The sequence below is a fragment of the Artemia franciscana genome, chromosome 11 (genome assembly GCF_032884065.1).
Source record: "Artemia franciscana chromosome 11, ASM3288406v1, whole genome shotgun sequence".
NCBI classification, from domain to species: domain Eukaryota; kingdom Metazoa; phylum Arthropoda; class Branchiopoda; order Anostraca; family Artemiidae; genus Artemia; species Artemia franciscana.
In genome coordinates, this window is record NC_088873.1 from 40,519,520 (window position 1) to 40,543,416 (window position 23,897).

The window sequence follows — 23,897 nt, forward strand, 5'->3', positions numbered from 1 at the left end:
GCCACTTTACCGTGACGTGATATCTTTTGTTAATTAAAATGACAATAGAACTTTCAGTTTTTGTTTGAACAAGCCCTCTCCCGATATTTTACAGCCACTGATAGATTTGCTCATCTCATCTCTAATGAAACCTTCCCTCCCCCCAGTATGTTTGACCGACTCGTAAAACGTAATAAAAATGCATAAAACACCTTTATTGTGCGTTTTTTAAAGTTTTTTTTGTAACCCCCCCCCCTTGAATTGAAACTTTTACTACAGGATTTTCTAATAGGCTGAATCAGAGAGATTACTTTTTACTGAAATCGTTCCCCTTTTTCTTTTCCCCCTTTTCTAAATGTATGCAACTTTTCGTATGCTAATCAATTTTTATGTCTAACCCTTAACTTACTGAATTTCAAATTTTTAGGACCATCTTGAAAATTAGATGAACTTATCGTTATCAATAATCCTATTTTTATGCTTTCATTTACTTTTGACACAGGTTGTACTTGCCTTCCATTGTCTTACCACAAACTTTTTGAAAAATGTGCCATTAAAGAAACATCTAAGATACGTCTTAAAGAAACAAAGATTTCGTGCTCCCTCATTTATTTTTTTTTTTTATAGTAAAATTCTGTCAATTTTTTTTAGGCAATGCTGCACCCGTAGGAGCTGTTGCTGGAATCACCAGAAGTCTTCAAGAAAAAGTCAAAATTTGCGAAAATCCAAAAATATATTTACTTGATACTCCTGGTATTATGATCCCTGCAATTAAAGATGCGGAAACTGGGATGAAACTAGCAGCGTGTGGTATTTTATTTTTATTTGTTTTCATCTTCCTCGTCTTAGATACGATATTTATTTATTTTTAATTTATATCACAAGCCCTTAACGGCCAAATTCGAATTCAGAATTTTCTATAACCTTTAAAATCATACCTTTGTCTGGTTTTTTAAATTTCTTTTAAGATCGGATGCTTTAGAAACAAAACGCTTAATTGCCAATAGATCAACCATTTCACATTTAGAAACAATAATGATAACGATTTTCTTTCTATATTTAGCTGTAACACATTTCATTGCTTTAATTGTGTATTCCATTCCAATGTCTAAATCTTCTTTCCCAATAATTTGATAATATTTATTTTCCATTTTCATTTCGTTTAAAAGTTTCTCCTTTTATTAGTAAATAATTTCATTAAACAAATTTCTAAATCGAAAATAATTTATATATTAACATATAATTTACTATCAATGACCTCCATGATTGCTTTTCTTTCTTAAAATATAACGCAGTAAGTGGTATACGGATTAGCAGGTACTTGATCTAATAAAAGTTTAATTTTCTATAGCAGCAGTTGATCCACTTCGACAAATATTCGATTCATTCTTTGAAACATCAAAAAAAAAAAAAAAAATAATGGATATACTGTTTTAAAATCATTGTAACTTACAATTGTTCCACTATCAACATTTTTATGTTTATATCCTAATTGTAAAAATGATTGATAGGCGTTAAAATAATCTTCATTAGCATCACTGAAATCACATCTAGAATCTTCTTGTGGATACATTCATTATAGTTATTACTTAGTTCAGCTTCATATTCAAATCCTAAAATAAAACATAAATCACTGATAAACCAAAATTTATAATTCTCTTTCAAAATCATAACAAATTTCATTGTTGCTATATTGGATGATATACTGATTGGGCATCGATCTAGTGATGAATTGAAATGAAGAGCTAAGAATTAATTTAAACCCTCTTCATCATACAACCCATTGGGTATAACAACGTTAACCCATTCATCCTTGTTTGTTCCCCTGTGTTCAAACGTATTGTTTTTAAATTGATCTCTAATGTTAAACCATGAATACCATAGTCTACGTTGAGTTAAAGCTATTTCATAATCAATATTTCGATCCAACGTGATCGGATTACTTGTATAAGACTGTTCGATTTCACCTTTGTTACCACCAATAATAATCAATAACATTAAATAGCAAAGTATTTTTCATCTTAAACTTAAAATTCTGAGATAGTTGTTGTAAATGGTATTATAGTTATTTTTTAATAATTTTACTTCTGAATAATAAATCGAGCAGGTCAATAGCTTCGTTTCTCATTTCATCGGATGTATTTCCAGCAGCTCTGCTACCTAGCAAACTATTTAACTTTTCGATCATATCATTTGCGCTCATGTTAATCTCAGTTCCTTGCTGAGGTTTTATAACATCAAAATTATCTTTAATAGCTTTTGACCTTCTTTTGTAGATTTTTACGAACTGAGGCTCGATTCACTAGATTTCACACCTTTCATCTTGCATTCCTATCTTTAGTTAAGTGTTCCTGATTCATTTATTGCCTCTTTTAAATATTAATAATTTTCTAAATAAAATCTAGGCATTTCAAAATAGAATCCCTTAGGGTCATAGTCCTTGTGGATTTCTCTCAATAGTAATTTCATCTATCCTGGAATCGACATTAGCAATGAAACTTGGTTTATTTGGGGCTAAAATTGCTTGACTTGAATGAGCTTGATTGCTTGCTTGCTTGAAAACTTGATGCGTTGCTTAAAGGTTGATCCAGTCGTTTAAATCATCTTCTTAAATTAGTGTCATTTCCATGAAATTTATCAATAATCATATTTTTGTTTTTATTTCCTGCTTCAGCGATTAGAGCAACCATCTTTTCAGCATAGTCACGAAATCCAGCTTGCTCTAAGGAACATTTTTGAACTATACTTCTTTGTATCTCTCTACTTTTCACTATAATCGCTAGTAATTTATTCAACTTTTTAGGATCCATTTATAGAATGAAAGTGTTTGTTGAATGACTTTCGAGAGTTCTTTTTCGGAAGAACTACCAATAATGAGTTCACCATGTTTATCCGACAGTCCATACGTTATAGGGGTTTTATGTTTCACTGCTGCTATTTGAAACACTTCAAGTGTAATTTGGTAGGTAACCTTTATCAGAAACATCCTTACTTTTATTAATTCCAACCAAATCACCATCATTGAATTTGTTTGTGGAAGGTTTTTGAACTTCGAGATCTGGAAATAAATTAGTGTACGTCTTGTTTTCATTGTCTTTTTTAATCGCTTCTATTAGTTTCATTTTGATGGATCGATTATAATAATTGTTATAATTGTAAACGAAAGAGGGCAGTACTTCTATCCAATGTTCTGTGTTGTTATGAGTAAAATATTTCAATAATTTCTCTTTGATTAAACCATGTTCTATTAAACCATTCAACAATTTGAACTTTCAATTCACCTTCAGATGAGAACCAATGAATTTCATAACTCTCAAAAATATTTGAACATTTTTCATAAGAAATTCTTTACCTTTATTTGTTTGTAATTTTTTCGGTTTTCTATTTTTAAATAAATCCGTAAAATCGTTAATAATTTCCTTACCCGTTTTATCCTTTAAAGGAATACAACACACATATATACTAAGAAAATCGATGACTATAGGAATGTAATTAAAATTATTATTTTCACTTTTATACTGCTGCATATGAACCAAATTTGCTTGACACTGGTCATCGACGCTATGAATGTAAACGTGTCTTAGCTGGATGGTGTAAAGAATAACTGTTTGATTTTGAAACACTTCATTGATTTTAGTTTTTGATACAGTAGAACAATGTTCTTTTAATTTTCTACGTAAATCACCAATCTCCGAAAAGTGTGAATACTAGAGTTCTAAAAGTTTCTTTTCTATGCTACTCTTTACAGTACATAGACCACTTCCTTTTATCCAGGGTCTTTGCTCATTGCTTCCTTTTTTTTAAACGATTTTTCTTGCAACCACAAAGTCTACAAATACCTTTAATCAATGGCACATCATTTCTTTTTGAAACTGCCCTATTTAAAGACTCGGTTGCAATAACCTTTTTACGTCGCATACAAGAAATTTCCAGTTATTACGGATTTAAACTATTAAACAAATTTAAATTATTAAGTATATTAATAAACAGTATCAAATTTTTACGTTCTCAAGAAAGTCTCAAGAATAGTAAATAGGAAGAAATAAAATTCCTCAGGCTTGACTATTTTATAAGATTTGGAATCTTGATTAATCAAATCAGCTCTTGATAAATGGCTGACATTGCAGAAGTCATTAAAAGTTGTTTGCATCGAAAATCCAAATTCGTCAAAATAAAAATAAAATATCGCGTTGCGCAATAAATGGATTACGTGGAGCAGTGAAACTATTTGATATAAGAGCTGTTGGTAGAAAAGATAAACTATTAAATAAAATCAATAGTCATCTTAATAATAAAATATTAATTGAAGATAATCTAATGAGTTAGAATGTAATGCAAAGCGTCAAGATGATAAGAAATCATCTTGATTTAATATTTTATATTTAATATTATATACTAATATATTTTCAGTTTTCTTGGTTATATTACTATAAGGTTAAATATATTATATTTCTTGGCATTCTGAGTTGTATTAGTTTTCTTGGAAAACTAATATAATTATATCTAATATTTAATACAGATTTAATATTATTCCAGGTTCAAAAACAGGATTAGAAAAGGAAAGAATAAAAAATATAAAACCATTTCAGATTTACGAAATCAATTTAACACAATGAGAAATAAAGATATTATTGAACCTAAAAATTTTTTTAATGAAAACATTCCAACTACAGGAAATTATAATAAAGTGAAGAATAAGTAAAAGGTTATTTCGATCAATCAGAACTAGAATACTGTACTAGAATACTCATAACATACAATCATAGGAACATACAATCTGGACTAGAATCCTCAAAAACGCAATAGAGATTTAATCGGCACAAACAAAGCTAAAAAAGATGGGAATATTGACATTTTGAATCTATTTGTAAATAAGAAAAAAACAAGAGAAGTTCCAGTTATCCCAGAGTATATGTTTAAAGAAGAAGAACACGATAATTATCCAAGTATTCAATGGATTAGAGAAAATTCTCTTACAGTTAATTTTTCAATTATTGCAAATGGAGCTGATTTTTGACCACTTTTGACTGTTGTTAGAGATTATAAAAAAAAATTAGAATGAACGATAGAGATGGCTACAGAGTTCAATTTACAACACGGGTAACTTTTTATTCTTAGAAGGATAATGAAGAACTCGAGCCTATCCTTAACCATAGCTTTTCGCAAATTTTTAATAAAAATACTGACATTTAATAAAGCCATCTAAATAGTAATCAGTGGAATATACAAACATTAGCCATAGGGAATACACCCGAAACACGTTTACAATTTGAAAGAGTTGACGGAATTGATTATCGAATGACAAGATTTCCAAGTTATGTTGGAGGTACTTATAAAGAACTACTTGAATTTGTAAAAAAAATATAATGTAATGTTCCAAGTTATGTTGGAGGTACTTAAAAAGAACTACTTGAATTTATAAAAAATATAATGTAATGCAATGGAAAAACTGCTTCACCTGTGATTAATTTACTATATTTTGATAATCATTATGTTTTAATTAAAGATATAAGTAGATTACTTGCATCTCAAATCACTAAAAATGAGCATAAAATTTGTCTATGTGCATTCTGTGGAAAACACCTTAATGAACAAGACAAATTTGAAAGACATAATAAAAAAGAGAATTGTGAAGATCCGAACATCATAATGCCAAAACCAGGATCTAAAATTGAATTTAAAAATATAGCTAAACAAATGAAAGTACCTTACTGTTTTATAGCTGATTTTGAACCGTAATGCAGAATTTAATCAAAAGAAAAGTAAAAAGACAATTAAAGTAGCAGAGCGAAGGCCATTTGCTTATGGATTCTAAGTATGTTGTTCTTTTGGCATAGCAAAAAATAACTGTTATGAATACTTCGATGAAGATGCTAGTGGGTATTTTGTGGCTATCATAAGAAAATGTGTACCGAAATAGCCAATGAGCATTATTTTGAAGAATTTAATCAAAAGAAACGTAAAAAGACAATTAAAGTAGCAGAGCAAAAGCCATTTGCTTATGGATTTTAAAAACGTTGTTATTTTGACACAGCACAAAATAAATATTACAGATACTTTTGTGAAGATACTAGCGGGCATTTTGTAACTACCATAAAAGAAGTGTGCAAAGAAATAGCCAATGAGTATGAAAATAGGCAGAGAGATCATGGTTATACACGAGAACAAGTAAGAGAAAAATGGAATAATACAAATAATAAAAGCCGCCATATTTGTGAAAGGATATGGTAGATAATAATTTTCGTTAGGTCATGACTATATGACTGGTAATATACGTGGATTTACTCATTAGAATGTAATAAATCCTTTAGAATTCCCAAAAATATACCTATTATAATATACAATCTCTAAAAATATGACTCATTTATTTCTTAGAGAATTAGTACCTGATAACGGTATTTTGGATTCAGTGGAAAGTTTTATATCTATACTAGCTGTTGGGGTGGCGCTTCGCGCCACCCCAACACCTAGTTGGTGGGGGCGCTTCGCGCCCCCCCAAGCCCCCCCGCGCGCGTAAGTCGTTACGCGCCATATTAGTTACGCGCCATTGTAGTTGTGTCCCTATGTCCCACCTGTGAATATAGATATATATATATATATATATATATATATATATATATATATATATATATATATATATATATATATATATATATATATATATATATATATATATATATGTTTTTAACTACGTAAAACTTGCGAATATACAACATTCTTTGCTGTCCCATTGTCTGTGCATATAAATAGATTGTCAGGTTTACCGACTCTTGAACATGCAACATATAATGGTCCATGGGAAAACAATCCGTATTCAGATCTATACCTCATGATTCTAATGATTGCCCTTGAGCTTTGTTGATGGTGATTGCTAATCGACCATTCCCTGAGTCGCCATCGTCATTTATATATCCCCCTGTGCACCCCGGCGTCCCCTTTGTAGTTATGTCCCTGTGTCCCGGTCGTCATTTATATTCCCTGTGTCCCGGTCGTCATTTGTGTCCCGGTGTTCCAGTCTGTTATTTCTCTTTGAGTGTCCCGGGCGTCATTTATATTCCTTGTGTCCCGGTGTCCCGGTCGTCATTTATATCCCCCTGTGCCCCCCGGCGTCCCCATTGTAGTTGTGTCCCTGTGTCCCGGTCGTCATTTATATTCCCTGTGTCCCGGTCGTCATTTGTATCCCGGTGTCCCGGTCTGTATATACATTCGTTTTTTAGTTTTGTTTTTCTCCTTTATTTTTTTCCTTTTTTCTTTTTTTTCTTTTTTAGTTTATTTAGATTTTTAGATTTTTTAGTTTTTTTATTAGTTTTTAGTTTTTTTGTAGTTTTTACCATTTTTTTAGTTTTTTTAGTTTTTTTTTTTACTTATGTCCTGGTCGTCATTTATACTCCCTGTGTCCCGGTCGTCATTTGTGTCTCGGTTTTTTTTTAGTTTTTATTTTTTTTTGTAGTTTTTGCCTTTTTTTATTTTTTTCAGTTTTTTTTTAGTTATTAGATTTTTACCTTTTTTTAGTTTTTTTTAGTTTTTTAGCTTTTTTAGTTTTTTTTTCTTTTTAGTTTTTTTTTGTAGTTTTTACCTTTTTTAGTTTTTTTCTTCTTTTGTATTAGTGTGAAATAATTCAGACGTCATATGCGGACAAACATGACGTCACCTGATCCACAGATCCACACACAGACAACTTATTTTTATATATATAGAATCTATATATATAAAAATAAGTTGTCTGTGTGTGTGTGTGTATGTGTCGAGTGACGTCATGTTTGTGTGTCGACTGACGTCATGTTTGTCGACTGACGAAATTAAAGACCGGGACATCGGGACACAAATGACGACCGGGACACCGAGACATAGGGAATATAAATGACGACCGGGACAATCAAAGAGAAAGCGACCGGGACACAAGGAATGTTCGATTAGCAATCACCATCAACAAAGCACCGGGACACAAATGACGACCGGGACACAGGGAATATAAATGACGACCAGGACACATAAATGACGACCGGGACACAGGGAAACAACAACAACGGGGACACCGGGGGGCACAGGGAATGTTCGATTAGCAATCACCATCAACAAAGCTCAAGGGCAATCATTAGAATAATGAGGTATAGATCTGAATACAGATTGTTTTACCCATGGAAAATTATATGGTACATGTTCAAGAGTCGGTAAACCTGACAATCTATTTATATGCACAGACAATGGGACAGCCAAGAATGTTGTATATTCGCAAGTTTTACGTAGTTAAATATATATATATATATATATATATATATATATATATATATATATATATATATATATATATATACATATATATATATATATATATATATATATATATATATATATATATATATATATATATATATCTATATTTACAGGTGGGACACAGGGACACAATAGGGAATATAAATGACGACCGGGACGCTCAAAGAGAAAGCGACCGGGACGCAAGGAATGTTCGATTAGCAATCAGGGACACAGGGAAACAACAACAACGGGGACGCTGGGGGGCACAGGGGGATATATAAATGACGACGGGGACAAAGGGAATGTTCGATTAGCAATCACCATCAACAAAGCTCAAGGGCAATCATTAGAATAATAAGGTATAGATCTGAATACAGATTGTTTTTCCCATGGACAATTATATGTTGCATGGACGCCGGGGGACACAGGGGGATATATAGATGACGACGGGGACACAAGGAATGTTCGATTAGCAATCACCATCAACAAAGTTCAAGGGCAATCATTAGAATAATGAGGTATAGATCTGAATACAGATTGTTTTTCCCATGGACAATTATATGTTGCATGTTCAAGAGTCGGTAAACCTGACAATCTATTTATATGTACAGACAATGGGACAGCCAAGAATGTTGTATATTCGCAAGTTTTATGTAGTTAAAAATATATATTTATCTATCTATATTCACAGGTGGGACACAGGGACACAGCTACAATGGCGCGTAACTTATATGGCGCTTAACGACTTACGCGCGCGGGGGGGGCTTGGGGGGGGCGCGAAGCGCCCCTACCAACTAGGTGTTGGGATGGCGCGAAGCGCCACCCCAACAGCTAGTCATTTTATAAAACGATAACTGTTAATGAAACCCGATACGAAATGCATTTCATATATTCACTCCGTTTTATGGCTTCGTTGTTAGATAGGCTTTCTGAAAATTTAGCACAATGTGAATGTAAGGTAAATTGCAATTGTTTAAGGAATAATCTTAAGTATACTTTTGATGTATGTTGAAATACTGAATAATCCAACGAAACAATGAAGAAAGCGATTGATCCCTATGAATATATTGATAGCTATGAAAAAATAAATGATACTAAATTACCTTCAATAGACAAGTTTTATCCTAGATTAACAGGGGAGAATATTTCTGAAGAAGAACGTATAATAGCAAAATCTATTTGGAAATTATTTAAATGTAAAACATTATTAGATTACAATAAATTATACCTAAAAAGCGACGTTTTAATTTTATCAGATGTCTTTAAAAAGTTTTGAAATGTATGTTTAAAGAATTATAACTAGATCCACTGCACTTTTTCTCAGCATCAGGACTAGCATGGGAAGCTTTTCTCAAACACTCAAAAGCTGAAATTCCCTTATTTTTTGACAAAGATTATTTTTTAACAATGTTAAAGCTAATAATAAATATATGGAACCCTTTGATAAAACAAACCTTCAAATCATTTAATTTATTTAGATTATAATAACTTATACGGTTTGGCAGTGTCTCAAAATTTACCTGAAAAAGATTTAAATTTGTCAATATACCCAACCATTTAAAAGAAAACAACACCTCAGACTATTAGCAACAGTTAAGATATTACGTTCAATCAGAAATGAATAAGGATAATGTAGAGACAATTTATGAAGTTGATTTAGAATATTCAAGTGAGTTACACAATTTACATAAAGATTTACCACTAGCTCTTGAACATTTTCAATATATTTTAAGTACAGCTTTACTTAATAATATAAATTATGTTGTTCATTATAAGAATTTAAAATTATATTTAAAGTATGGCTTAATATTGAAAAAGTATATAGAATACTAGCATTTTCTGAGTCGCCTTATTTAGAAGAATGTGTTAATCATAATAATAAATTACGACAAAGGGGAACAAATAGTTTCGAGGAAGTTTTTCTTTTAATTAATGAATAATGCTTGTTTTGAGAAAACCATGGAAAATTTTAGAAAAAGAGCTAGTATTGAAACAATCACTAGTGATAAACAGAGACAAAAAATAATCAAAAACATAACTTTAGATGGGAAATAATCTTTTGCGAGAATTTCCCGGTAGCTAGCCAGAATGTTCAAGTCAAAAATAAATCGAGATAACCCTATTTATATTATAGTCACCTTAAAGACAGGTGACTAAGAATGAAAAATGTAAAAATGAAAATAGAGGACGTGTTATTGATTTATCCTACAAACAACTACTTCACAATCATCCAAGATTACCACTCTAATTTCTTCTCGATAAATTTGAAATCAATAAAAAAGCTAACTTTATTGAATACATAATTCATTTATCTCCTCTTCAAAAAGTAAAAATAAACAGATATTTTAAGACAAAAAAAAATTGCCAAATTCGAATAGAAAATATTGTTATTGGTAAAGAGTCTGTTGAACTATTGCTTAAAAGAAAACAAATTGAACAAATTGAATGAGGAAAAATAAAGAATAAAGATGTTTATATAAATATATCATACCATCAACTGATTCAAAATGGCGGCTTACTTTCATTTTAACACGATTAGCAGCTACAACAGGTAAAGCTGCTCTAACAAGTTGTGCTGCTGCATTAGGTACATACACTGGAAAGAAAATTACTGATAAAATTAATCATCCTTCAGATGCTAAAGGTGGAGGTTTAACATTACCGGGGATTTTACCGAAAGGTCGAGGTTTAAAATTACCAGGTACACACAAAATTGTTGGATCAGGATCGGAAGCCGTTGTTAAAGATCCTAAAAATGTGGTATACCCAAGGAAATACAAGTAGAAATGGTTAAAGTATCTAAATAGCAGAGAATTGTGAGATTTTACAATTCAAAGAACGATCACTTCCAAAAAATGAGGAACGCCAGAAAGAATCAAAAATCACATGATACCGCTGACAAATATTTAGTACATTGAATGAATTAGGTCATATACCTTATTTTCGAGGTGTTTTTTCCTGAGATAATTTACTAAGTAAAATTAAAAAAGAATGTCGTGTAATCAATTGTGACTGCATCGGATCGAGTGGGATGCATTGGACTTGTTATTTCAATGTTATTTCTATTTCAAATACTCATTTGTAGAATGTTATGATTCTTTTGGAATCCAACCTGGAAATGAAATCGTCAACTACTTAAAGACTTCAAATAAGCAAATTGCCTATCATTCTACTCAAGTCCGAAATTTTAACGATGTGAATTGTGGTTGTTTGTGTTTTGATTAAATAAAAAGAAGATTTAAGGAAATGAATCCACAGAATTTTGTCACTACTCAGTTTGTTTCTGACGCGTGTTTGGACTTCCTCCCAAAAATCTTTCACTGGTGAAATTCATCTGGGAAAAAAGCCAAAGTTTATTAAAGGAGCACCTAAGCGTTCAGTATCTGATGTTAAAATGATGTAAAATGAACTGAAAATTATGTAAATTTAGTGAATGAGATAGTTGAGGCCGAATCGGCAACTACTATACTACTGCTGTAGCCTATGATTCCTACTTTCTTTAAGTATGAAAGATATAGCCTACCCTCTTAAGCTGTTTGTTCCTATACTTTTTTAGATTATTTTTTGCTGACTTTAATTGACAAAAAGAAAAAAGGTAATCCCTAGATATTAAATTGTACATTTTGCCCTATCCCTCCTCCGACATTTTCGTGTCGACTGAAAATGTGAAAGAAACATTAAAAAGGAATTCCGAAAGTCGTTAATGTGAATTGTAATTCTGCCCATAATCAAAGAACAACTCTATTTTGACCAAAAGTGCAGTTTGTGAATTACCAAACTACCGATGCAATGCATGTTACCAAATTGCAATTACCCGTGCAAATTACCGGAAACTGATTGACTTCATTGGATGTACTTATCATTAAAAATTGAATTACCAATTTTTCTTAATAGCCGTGTAAGTTTTCAAATTGTTCAGTAAAAACATTTTCACTGTCCTTGGTAATTCAATTTGTTTATGTCCCTTTTCCGTACAATTTTTTTTTTATGCCAAACAAACTGCTGATTAACATATTATTTAGCTTATTCACTCTGCTTTAAAGTTTCCTGTCTTGTTACATGACGCTTTTTGAGTCACTGTAGCCCGCTTGCAGTGGTCTGATGCGAAAAAACCCGATCTCACTTAAGCATATGCTGAGAGTTTTTCTGTTGCAGCTTTAGTAACTGAAACCATCGTGTCTTAATTTATTCAAAGGGTTTATAATGGTTTTAATAGTTTTTTATGAAGGGTCAGGGGCGAACTACCCCTGACAGACGTGTTGAAATTCTCCCTCGGTGTGTCGCGCTCAAAAGCTGTTTTAAGGGAATATTACTCCTTACCTATTCCTTGCTTATCCTTTTACTTTTGTATCCTACTTTTTATGCATCCATTTATTATATGTTATGTTTTTATAAATTTTTCACCTTTTTGGCCAACCGTCAAGGGCCAAACGGAAAGTAGGTCGTCCGTGGTCGGGGTGGGTGAAATTCATAAAGAGAGATTTAAGGGAAATGGGAACTTCCTGGGAGTCTTTAAACAAATCTGGGTGGAGGAGGAGTGTGCGTGGCTGTGTTGGCCTCAGGGATTTGGTGACGCGCTGAGTTGTTATTAATAGTAGCATTATTTTTTTCAAATTTGGTATGCCCTTGTAAATGGTCCATGTCTATTAATGTTATCAAACATAGAACATTCATGATATACAATAGAAGTAAGAGGAAAGAGGGATGAATAAGCCTTCATCATAGGCCTTCATTAGGCTGTACAGTAAAGCTCAAGATTTCCTTTTGTTTAAAATCGGTACCTTTCTAGATGCTTTTTTTTATAGAGCAATAAGGCTTGTCTCTCTCTTCTCCTCCCGCTCTAACCAGAAAAAAAGTGCAAGTAGATATTTATATATACTAGATAGATCAAACTATGGTGAGTTAGTCCCCCTTTCCTCCTCCAGCTTTTTGGTCACATTCTTCCCCCCGCGAAAATTTAAAATACTGTATTAAACCTTAGTGTATTCGTTTGACGGGTTTAATATATTCGTTTTGTTTTATTTTTAGCAACTTTGAAGGATCATCTTGTTGGCCCAGAACTGATCGCTGACTACATTCTTTACTGGATGAATAAAGAGGGCATTTACTCGTGAGTTTTAAATTTTCAATATTTTGGATGTGTATGGTCTGCTTTCTTACGGTTTAATGTGTCAACAAAAGACGGCAATTTTGCTACCCTTCAATAGCTGAGACTCAGTCCCATCCATCTACTGAGTTGCATTTTACAAAGTTTGGTGCACATGGTTATTTAGATTTAAAACGCGTTGATATTTGGTTGGAAATTGTTAAAAAAGAACAATTTTCCTATTTTAAGCAAGTTTAGAAAAATTCTCCTATTCTAACCAAGTTTTCAAGAAAAATCGTAAGCAAAATACGATTCTGAATCGGTGAATGGATAGATCTAAGACTAATAAATTCAGATGTATCTTATCTTTTTAAAGCACATTACAGTTGTGGGGTTGTCGCAAATTCATTTGTTTCCGAGGGAACATATACCTTAATAAAAATAGCTTGGTATATTCTTTTAATAAATAAATACTCTTTATTTCTATAATAACTTACGGCTAGCGGTGGACGTTGCATAACAAGAAAATATAACACAACAAAACGAAATTGATATGAAAATGAATTGTCAAAACTTTGCACAGCATTTTTATCATTTTGTATTTTTACAACATTTTCAAGTTCACCATTGTAGTACTTCAAAAAATATAGAGCAGAGGACGGTAGATACCATTTTGATACCATGTCTTTGCTGTGCAAGTCTTCAGTGCATCTTTATTCTTCTATCAGTCAGAGCTGTTCCTAGAGTTGGTGGTGTCGGTGGAAAAATCAATTTCAGCGCACCCTTCGCGACTCAAATATAAGATAAGAACCAAATATGGCGAGAAATTTAATCAAAGTTTGTAACATCCCAGCTGTAGTGCCCCGGTACTGCGGTCAGCTAGTTTGGTTGCAATCTCCTCCTCCCCTTGAAAGGCTCTGACTGCAGTCCTTATAATATTCCAACAGAAAATGAGCAATTCGCTATTATTTGTTAGCTGAGATTTTGGTTTATCCATCTACCGATTAACATTTTTGGAATATATTATCCTTTTTTTATGGCACTTGGTATTTACCAAGTGACATATAGCGATTGCAAATCCTGTCGGTCTGTCTGTCTGTCTTTCCCGGTTTTGCTAGTTTAGGCACTTCCATATAAGCAAAGACGATGAAATTTGGCAGGCGTATCAGGGACAAAACCAGATTAAATTAGAAATATTCGTTTCCCCGATTCGACCATATGGGAGGGATTGGGGGGCCGGATAATTTGGAAAAATTAGAAAAAATGAGGTATTTTTAACTTATGAACGGGTGATCAGATGTTAATGAAATTTGATATTTAGAAAGATATCGTGTCTCAGAGCTCTCATTTTGAATTCCCGACCGGATCCTGTCACATTGGGGGGAGTTGGAGGTGGAAACCTGAAATCTTAGAAAACGTTTAGAGTGGAGCGATCGGGATGAAACTTGGTGGCAAAAATAAGCACAAGTCCAAGATACGTGATTTACAGAACCAGAATGGTTCTGCTCTCTTTGGGGGAGTTAGGGGGGTTAATTTGGAAAAATTAGAAAAATGGCATATTTTTAACTTACGAATGATTGATCGGATCTTAATGAAATTTGATATTTAGAAGGACCTTGTATCTCTGAGCTCTTATTCTACGTTCTGACCGGATCTGGTTACATTTGGGGGAGCTGGTGGGAGAAACTGGAAATCTTGGAAAACGCTTAGAGTGGAGAAATCGTAATGAAACTTAGTGGGAAGAAGCTTTTGGCTCTTGGCTCTTCCGACCTCGTCACAAGTGCCATATGAGCTATTGGCTCTTTTTTTAGATTGAAAGGTCCGTTTGAAATAGGGCAGAAGCGTAAGAAAATTAGTCAATTTGCCTATTTTTGAACATGTTCAGACCATTCCCTAATAAAAAGTCTAAACAGAATCATAATTTGATTGGTGGACCTGAAAGATAGACCTGAAGCTAATGAATTCAATGATAAAAATATATTGTCTTTTTCTCCAAATAACATCCATAGGCTTGTCAGAAAATCTCATTTTTCAGAGTGAACATAAACATGAAGAGAATGATACTAATGGTTGCAAGTTCCTCATTATTATCACTTAACTTATAGTAGTTGTTTATTCGTTTCCCTTTAGTTTTCTATTTGGAATGTATTTTTAGATAAAATATCCTCTGGCAAATACAAAAGGCTGATCATAATACTGTTTCCTTATTATTAATTAGTGTTCTTTTAAGTGTCTTTTTGTGGGTGTTCATATTGTGGTTTTCCACATTAAATATGGTATGGGATTCCCCACTGACTTTTTCGTATCTGTTTAATGAAGTGGTTTAAAAAAAACAAGTTTTTTCAACGGAAAGTAAGGAGCAACATTAAACTTAAAACAAACACAAATTGTTACGTATATGAGGAGGCTTGCCCCTTCTTCAACACCTCACTATTCACGCTAAGGTTTTTCGGCACTTTTGAAAAAGTTACTTATTGTTCTAATTAAACGACCCTTATATTTCAGGAGTCGTTTTCAAATAATTGGGACAAATTTTAACTTTAGCGTCAAGAGCGGTGTGTTAAGGAAGGGGCAACCCTCCTCATTTACGCAGTAATTTCTATTCGTGTTAATTTTTAATGTTGCTTCTTACTTTCAGTAGAAAAAACTTGTTTTTCTATTTAATTTCTGATTGTTTTTAAATAACACCAAGAATCTGGCACCGGTAGGGAAAAATCCCCTGCCCACGGAAAAATTCTGATGAAAATTTAGCCTGGAAAATTCCCCTTAACACATCCACGCGTAAAATTGAGTCGGTAAAGAGAAAGCAAGACATATAAAGAAATTTCGTATAGGATTTCTGGCAAATTCCCCCCGTATACAATTTCCCCTGAAAAGTTCAACTCTTGGAAACTTCCCTGTCCATGGAAAATTCTCCCCGTGCAAAATTCCCCCATCAGAAAATTTGTCCTTCCCTCTCCACCCGAAAAATGTGTGCTTGCTTTTCAATAACAAATACTATACGTAAACAATGGGCAAATTTTATAACTTAAAGAGCTTTCCCCAGTGGCTGTGGGGGGGGGGGTCATGTTATCTTCAAAGACATAATTATTAGGGCTTTCAAATTAGCTGTCTCAGAATTTTGATCTAGCGATTTTGGGAAAAAAGTGACGTGGGAGGGGGCCTAGTTGTACCTGTTTTTTTTTTCACTGTTTAAACAAATGGATTTATCCTGATTTGAAAATTTATTTGTTCTTGATAGAACGGCAATGTGGTCTAAGGAGGGAACACCTAGTTAATTTAAGGTGCTACGTCGAAAATACGGTAGTCAGTACAAGCGTGGCTGTTATACAACACGAGTCGGCCGAAATCTGGGAACTCAACTTACTTAAATTTATGCTGATTTTCTTCTGTTATGTGATAGTTCAATTGTTTTCAGGTATGTCGATGCCTTTCAGCTCCCTACGCCTTCTGATGATATAACAGAAGTTCTGACGCGGATTGCTATATCGCAGAGCAAGTTTCTTAGTATACGACAAGGAAATGGTAATTATATATATATATATATATATATATCTCTCTCTCTCTCTCTCTCTCTCTCTCTCTCTCTCTCTCTCTCTCTCTCTCTCTCTCTCTTTCTCTTTCTCTTTCTCTTTCTCTCTCTCTACAGCATAAATCCTGATATCTTTCTCAATTTACTATGTATCTATAGTACATAAAAAATTATATGAAACACTAAGGTATAACTTTGCACCAAGAATATAGAGACACACTCTTTCTAGAAATCTCCCGACAATGACTAAATTAATTCGGATCAGAGCAAAAAGTTATACGCTAATGATAAGAAATTCCGGGAATTATCTTCGGGGAATTATTCCGGGATTCGGGAAATTATTCCGGAAGCACATATTTTATGGCTTATATTAATGATTGCCAAGAAATTGTTTTGGTATCATAACAAGATAGTGGTTTATGTACCATGATAGTGGGAAAATTTATATATATTTTTGCAGTGTATATTATTATTATTATGATGAGGGTGTACCCCATATCCCTGGATCAAGACTCGGGCCTCCAAGGGGAATTGCTACTACACCCCAAAACTACGCTATTTGTGGCTGGAGGGGGAGGGGGCAACGATGGATTTGGCCTTCCAATCCTTACCATAAATATTGCCAACTGTCGGACTTCTCCTTCCCTGAATATGTCCTCTAGCATAACAATAACATTATAAAATGTCTTAAGCCAGTGTCTAAACCTAGCTGAACATTCTCTTATCAGATGCTTTCTTGCTTTGATGGCAGCCAATTTCACAGTTTTGGCATAATGTGGATTCTGTTCTCCCTACTCTGGAAAGATGTTTCTTAAAACTTCCAATTCCTGTAATGGCCTCTATAACCAATCTCATCTCAGACCTTTTCAGTAGTAGAAAATTTTCTGTCAAGGTGGATATAAATTTTGGGAGCAATTCCTTTGTTTCCTGACATCTCACCTTCCTGTACTAATTTTGTTCCTCTCTCTTATTGCCCCAACCCCACATCGCCGCCTTCCCACAGCCCTGAGGAATGGGGATGAAAGGTTGGTTTTGAACCATAGTATCACGGCGGTGTCCCAGCCGTTACTGCTTCATCTGCCATTTCTTTATCCTTACTACCAACATTAAGGTGATTTGGCAGCATTCCAACTGTCTTTTTTTACAGCTCTTTACATTCTGAATAGTCTTTACACATGCTTGATTGTCAGTTAAGACGTACAAATTTTTCCTGTGCTTCCTTTTTCTGACAGTCTTCCAGTCGCTCTTTCTATTCTAAATATATCACCCTGAAAAAACATAGAAAGTGTTCCTAGATGATAACTAATTACCTCCTCGTCAACATTGGGAGTATCAAACTGCGAACAATCAGTATAACAGACTATCGAATTACTTTGATGGAGCAGCCCTTTCTCCTGCTCTACTTATTTCCTATCCTTTATGACAACCTGGAATGGCCTCTCCGCTTTTATTTTAGGGATAGAACTATCTTTTTGCATCGGCAGCTCCCTGCACGGAAGTAACGAGTTACAAAGAGTCGACATGGGAATTATTTCCCCATTTTGTATTCGCTGTCGTTAGGTCATTGACTATTTATCTGTAAGCCATATATTACTTTTTATTGCTTCCTCCTCTAGAAGATTTTCTTCGGATAAAAGTCCCAAGATAGGATCAATGGATGCCGTAGGGGTCCCATGATGTGCTGATGGCATTCTTACCTTTGCACCCTTATAAAAGGGGTAATGTGGCTCGCAATTCGAGTTCAATTGATTCAAACAACTATTTTCGGTCAGTGAGCTTTCCAATTTAGCTGGTGTCAATTATTACCTCTAGATATTTCACCTGTTTCTTCATCAGCTACTTCACTCTTTTCAAGAGCTAATCGCAGTTTATGTGACCATTTGAGTTTCGTCCAGCATGTTCTGTCCCAATTCAAAAAGGGTCCTTGTATGTTTTCCTCTCAATAGGGATGCTATATCATCCGTTTATGCCTGGCTATGTACGTATTGCTGCTTTAGAATTCATAAAACTATTCATGACCAAATTTCACGTATATTGGAACTTATATCCCTACCCTCTGCGAAAAACCTTTCTAAATAGTTTTTGATTTGTTGATTCTGTCTAAGATTACCTATCCCAGAGCATATTGGAATTCAATTTCTGAATAGTTAATCTAGTTTTGCCTCCTCCATAGCCAGTTCTATGGATTCAAAGGTAGCATTATCAAATGCTCATTCTATGTCAATGAATATGCCCAAGGCTTATTTTTTACGTCCTAAACCTTGCTCTACCATTAGGATGAGCAAGGGTAGTATTCTACCCTTAGGATACTCCTCCATCCCAGTCTCTTCAACGCCTCCCTCTTTACACCCTCTGAAAAAGTTCCCATTTCTCTTAAATCTTTCCTTACGATATCCTTATCCTTATAATTGATTTTAAAAAAAATGAAAAAGAACTTGTTCAAGCAAAAGTAAAGGCCATATTGAACTTAAGATCAACAGAAATAAACTCCTATGATAATTAAAACTCAAAACGACCAGAAATTACTGTTAAAGAGAAAGTAAAACCGAAAACGAACAGAAATTAAATAAACAATCATAGCAAACAAACATACAACAGGTAATAAGGATAAATATATTTTAAAACGAGTAAGGTTTAAATTGAATATGTAAATCAAGCCTATAACGAACAAAAATCACTACAAATAAAAGTTTGGCTACTGCTTCCTTTCCTAACTGTAAAAGTCTAAAGCCTACTGTGTCATTGGTGCTTCACGGAAAATGAATTATATTACAAATATTTTCTTTTGTACTTATTAGAAAATTGGAAAACAAATTGCAGTGAAATAAAATCTTGAACTGCTGAGCCTTCAGTAAATAATATTCAATCAAATTATTGAAGGCTGAGCCTTCTGCTTTCAATCCAATATTCAGTTTAATTGTATGTGTTCTTTCCAAGGACCGTATCTGTCATCCTTCATCCGCAGAACGTGACCTAGCCATTTCAAACTTTCCTTCATTATAGCCCTAGAAACCGAAATTGATCTACATTTTTCGTGCAGCCTACTGTTTGAAATACGGTCAGTCAGCTGAGTACCAAGAACAATCCGTAGGCAATTTTTCTGGAAAATATCTAGTAAATTTTCATCGGCTTTTCGGAGCACCCATGCTTCAGAGCCATATTTGACAACTATCATCACGTGTAGCTTCCAATATACTAATCTTGGTTTGCAGTCTTACCTTCCTATTCTTCCAAACTCTTTTTATTTGTGAAAAAACCGAGCCTTGACTATTCTACTTTTAACATCTTCACTGCTCCCACCGTCTTTACTAATAATGCTACCAAGGTAAGTGAAGCTGCCCACCTTATCAATCTCTTCGTTACCCAACGTCTTTCTGTCTTCACTTATTCCTGGCCTTGGTGACTTAGTCTTCTTAGCATTAATTTTCAAAACCTATTCTAGCACTTTGAACTCGCAAAACCTCTAAAAGCTCATTTATTTTGCTCACACTTTAATATGTTTAAATCATCAGCATAATCTAAGTCCAGGAGATTTTTTCCTCCCCATTTGATTTTGTGGTCTCCCATTGCCTTTCCTGTGCTCCTTAAGACAAAGTATAGATATAAAAATAGCGACAAAGACCACACTACCTTTCCATAGCAAACAAACTCAAAGTAGAAGCAATAGGGAATTTTTTTTCCAAGACGGTGGAATCCAATTAGGGGGATATTTCGGCCCTATGTCCAAGGGCCGTCTATATATATATATATATATATATATATATATATATATATATATATATATATATATATATATATATATATATATATATATATATATATATATATATATGGTTGAGGACACTCTTGTGGATGTTTTAGGTATGAAAATCTTTCGTTCCCCCTCTCCAAGGCCTTACTTTTCGCGCTAACTGAAATTAGAGACAGCTCAATACAAATGATTGACTGGCCCTTCTGGTCATATTATTCATATTTTGCAGATATTCAATCAATGGATTAGTTAATTATGAATTCTGTCATCTAACACGCTTCCAAATTATCAAATTTCTTTTTAATAAATTCTCTGAATAGGTTATTCAACGGTTTTGTTTATTTGATATCTGACATAGTACTTTCCAAATTTAAAAATTCTACTGTTATACATGTGTTCATCCACATTCTACATGCGGGAATCTTACATGTATTCTACATGTATGATAACCCCTGCGGGGGTTATGGATTCGATTCCAGAATGAAGGGGAATTGCCAGGGGGGAGGGGAGGCATTATTCTTCGGGGATTTCCCGCGGGGGAAAATTTTTCGAACATTTTAAAATTCAATCGCTGTTAGTCATTAATATGCAGGGGAGACTTTCTGTGATTGCGGAATTTCCCTAGAATTTTCTTTTTTTTTAGATCGCAGCACAGCGTAACGGGTAAGCTACTCCCAAATAAACCCCAAAACAATAGTGCCTCACTTCGAAAGCGGAAGTAATTAGCTTATAAATATTTGAAATACAGGGGTGTGGCTGAGTGTTCCCTCCTATGTTGTTGAAATATGAGCCAAGGTGGAAACAAAACTAAATGGTCATCAAACAGTTCGCGGTAACGAACTGTACTAAGGAGCGACCAGGCTGAATAGTAACCGAAATTTAAAAAATGGAATTTTGATACCAATAGTTACATCAAAAGAATCGCATTTTAATGCTGATTTTCAATATATAAGTTTCATCAAGATCAGTTATACCCATCAAAAGTTACGAGCCAGAGAAAATTTGCTTCATTTTAGAAAATAGGGGGAAACACCCCCTAACAGTCATACAATCTTAACAAAAATCACACCATCAGATTCAGCGTTTCAGAGAACCTTATTGTAGGAGTTTCATGCTACTATCTACAAAAATGTGGAATTTCGCATTTTTTGCCAGAAGACAGACCACGGATGCGTGTTTATTTGTTTTTTGTTTGTTTTTTTCCCAGGGGTGATTGTATTGACTGATCAGTCCTTGAATGTCGCGAGAGGGCTCATTCTAACGGAAATTAAAAGTTCTAGTGCCCTTTTTAAGTGACCAAAAAAATTGGAGGGCACCTAGGCCCCCTCACACGCTCATTTTTTCCCAAAAGTCAGCAGATCAAAATTCTGAGATAGCCATTTTATTCACCATAGTCGAAAAACCTAATAACTATGTCTTTGGTGACGACTTACTCCCCCGCAGTCCCCGTGTGAGGGCCTGCAAGTTGCAAACTTTGACCTGTGTTTACATATAGTAATGGTTACTAGGAAGTGTACAGACGTTTTCAGGGGGATTTTTTTGGTTTAGGGGGGAGATTTGAGGGGGGGGTACATGGGATGATATTTCCATGGAGAAACTTCTCATGGGGGAAGAGAATTTCAATGAAGGGGCGCAGGATTTTCTAGCATTATTTGAAAAAACAATGAAAAAATAAGTATGAAAAGTTTTTTGTACTGAAAGTAAGGAGCAGCATTAAAACTTAAAACGAACAAAAATTATTACGCATATGAGGGGTTTACCTCCTCGTTATACATCACTCTTTACGCTAAAGTATTTTTAGTAATTTCAACTATTTATTCTACGGCCTTTGTGATTCAGAGGTCATTCTTAAGGAATTAGGACAAATCTAAGCTTTAGTGTAAAGAGCGACGAAGGTTGAACCCTTCATATACGCAATAAAAACATACGAATATAGAAGTTCGTTACGTAAACTAATTCGTAAGTTACGTATATTTTTTACCAATGAAAATGTTTGTAAACAATTAAAAGTTCTAGTTGCTTTTTTAAGTAATCAAAAAGTTGGAGGGCAACTAGGCCTCCTCCCTCACTCATTTTTTCTCAAAATCTTCCGATTAATTGCAATTAATTAATATGCAAATTTTGTTTTAATTATTTATGTGTGGAGAGCCAAGATCAAAACATGCATTAATTCAAAAACGTCCAGAAATTAAATTAAAAAAAAATAAGTTTTTTTTTAAATGAAAGTAAGGAGCAACATTAAAACTTAAAACGAACAGAAATTACTCCGTATATGAAAGGGGCTTTTCCTCCTCAACGCCCCGCTCTTTACGCTAAAGTTTCTTACTGTTTTAAAAATAGAGTTGAGAGAAAGAGTCAAACTTTAGCGTAAAGAGTGAGGCGTTGAGGAGGGAAAGCCCCTTTCATATACGGAGTAATTTCTGTTCGTTTTAAGTTTTAATGTTGCTCCTTACTTTCATTTAAAAAACTTGTTTTTTTTTATTTAATCTAAATAAACGTTAGTAGAAGGCGATCTAGGCAGTCCAAAATCAATTCATGTAGATGTTCATCACGTAGATGAACAATTAATAAAAAGCCCTTCGTGAACCACTTGCTAACTATAAAAAAGGCAGTTTTTAGCTATTCAAACTGTGCATGTTAAGAATACAGTTTTTCACAATTCGATAAGGGAAAGGAGAGGGCATCAAAAACGGAATTCATCCTGAATATAACACTTGTCAAACACAAAAAGCATTAGTCTACGACTGAAAATATCTTCGAACCATTCGAATATAGTAATTTTACCATAAAATTTGGAGGAACCGAATCGCCACTTAAATTTGCCCTTTCCCCTTTTTATATAGGCCAATTCAGTTCAGAGCATTGGACAACAGCTCAGTCAGTCTATCCCCTTTTCTGTACGTAATGGCTATAATGACATAATTTTTAGTTTGTTGTATTCACAAAACTTTTATTTATTGAAAATTCTTAGTTGCTTGCAACTCAACTGGTAAAATGAAATGAATAAATCGGTTTATCAAAAGGGTGGTTTTATTTTAAAAGTGAAATGGAATCAATGAATTAGGTCGTTAGACAATAGCTTTATTTTACAGGTGAAATGAAATGAATGAATTGGTTTATTAAAAGAGTGGTTATATTTTACAAATGAAATGAAATGAATGAATCAGGTCGCTTAGGCGATAGCTATATTTTACAGGTGAAATGAAATGAATGAATTGGTTTATTAAAAGAGTGGTTTTATTTTACAAATGAAATGAAATGAATGAATCAGGTCGCTTAGGCGATAGCTATAT

The 23,897-nt window shown here is 33.7% G+C and overlaps 1 protein-coding gene across 1 annotated transcript in view; it reads left to right on the top strand.

Moving 5' to 3' along the window:
* LOC136033222 (mitochondrial ribosome-associated GTPase 1-like) overlaps positions 1 to 23,897 on the top strand; it is a 46,540-nt gene that overhangs the window by 22,123 nt on the left and 520 nt on the right. Inside the window, exons 5-7 of the mRNA XM_065713934.1 lie at positions 631 to 789; positions 13,264 to 13,345; positions 16,740 to 16,846. Coding sequence (XP_065570006.1) covers positions 631 to 789; positions 13,264 to 13,345; positions 16,740 to 16,846 — 348 coding nt within the window. The remainder of the gene's footprint in view (positions 1 to 630; positions 790 to 13,263; positions 13,346 to 16,739; positions 16,847 to 23,897) is intronic.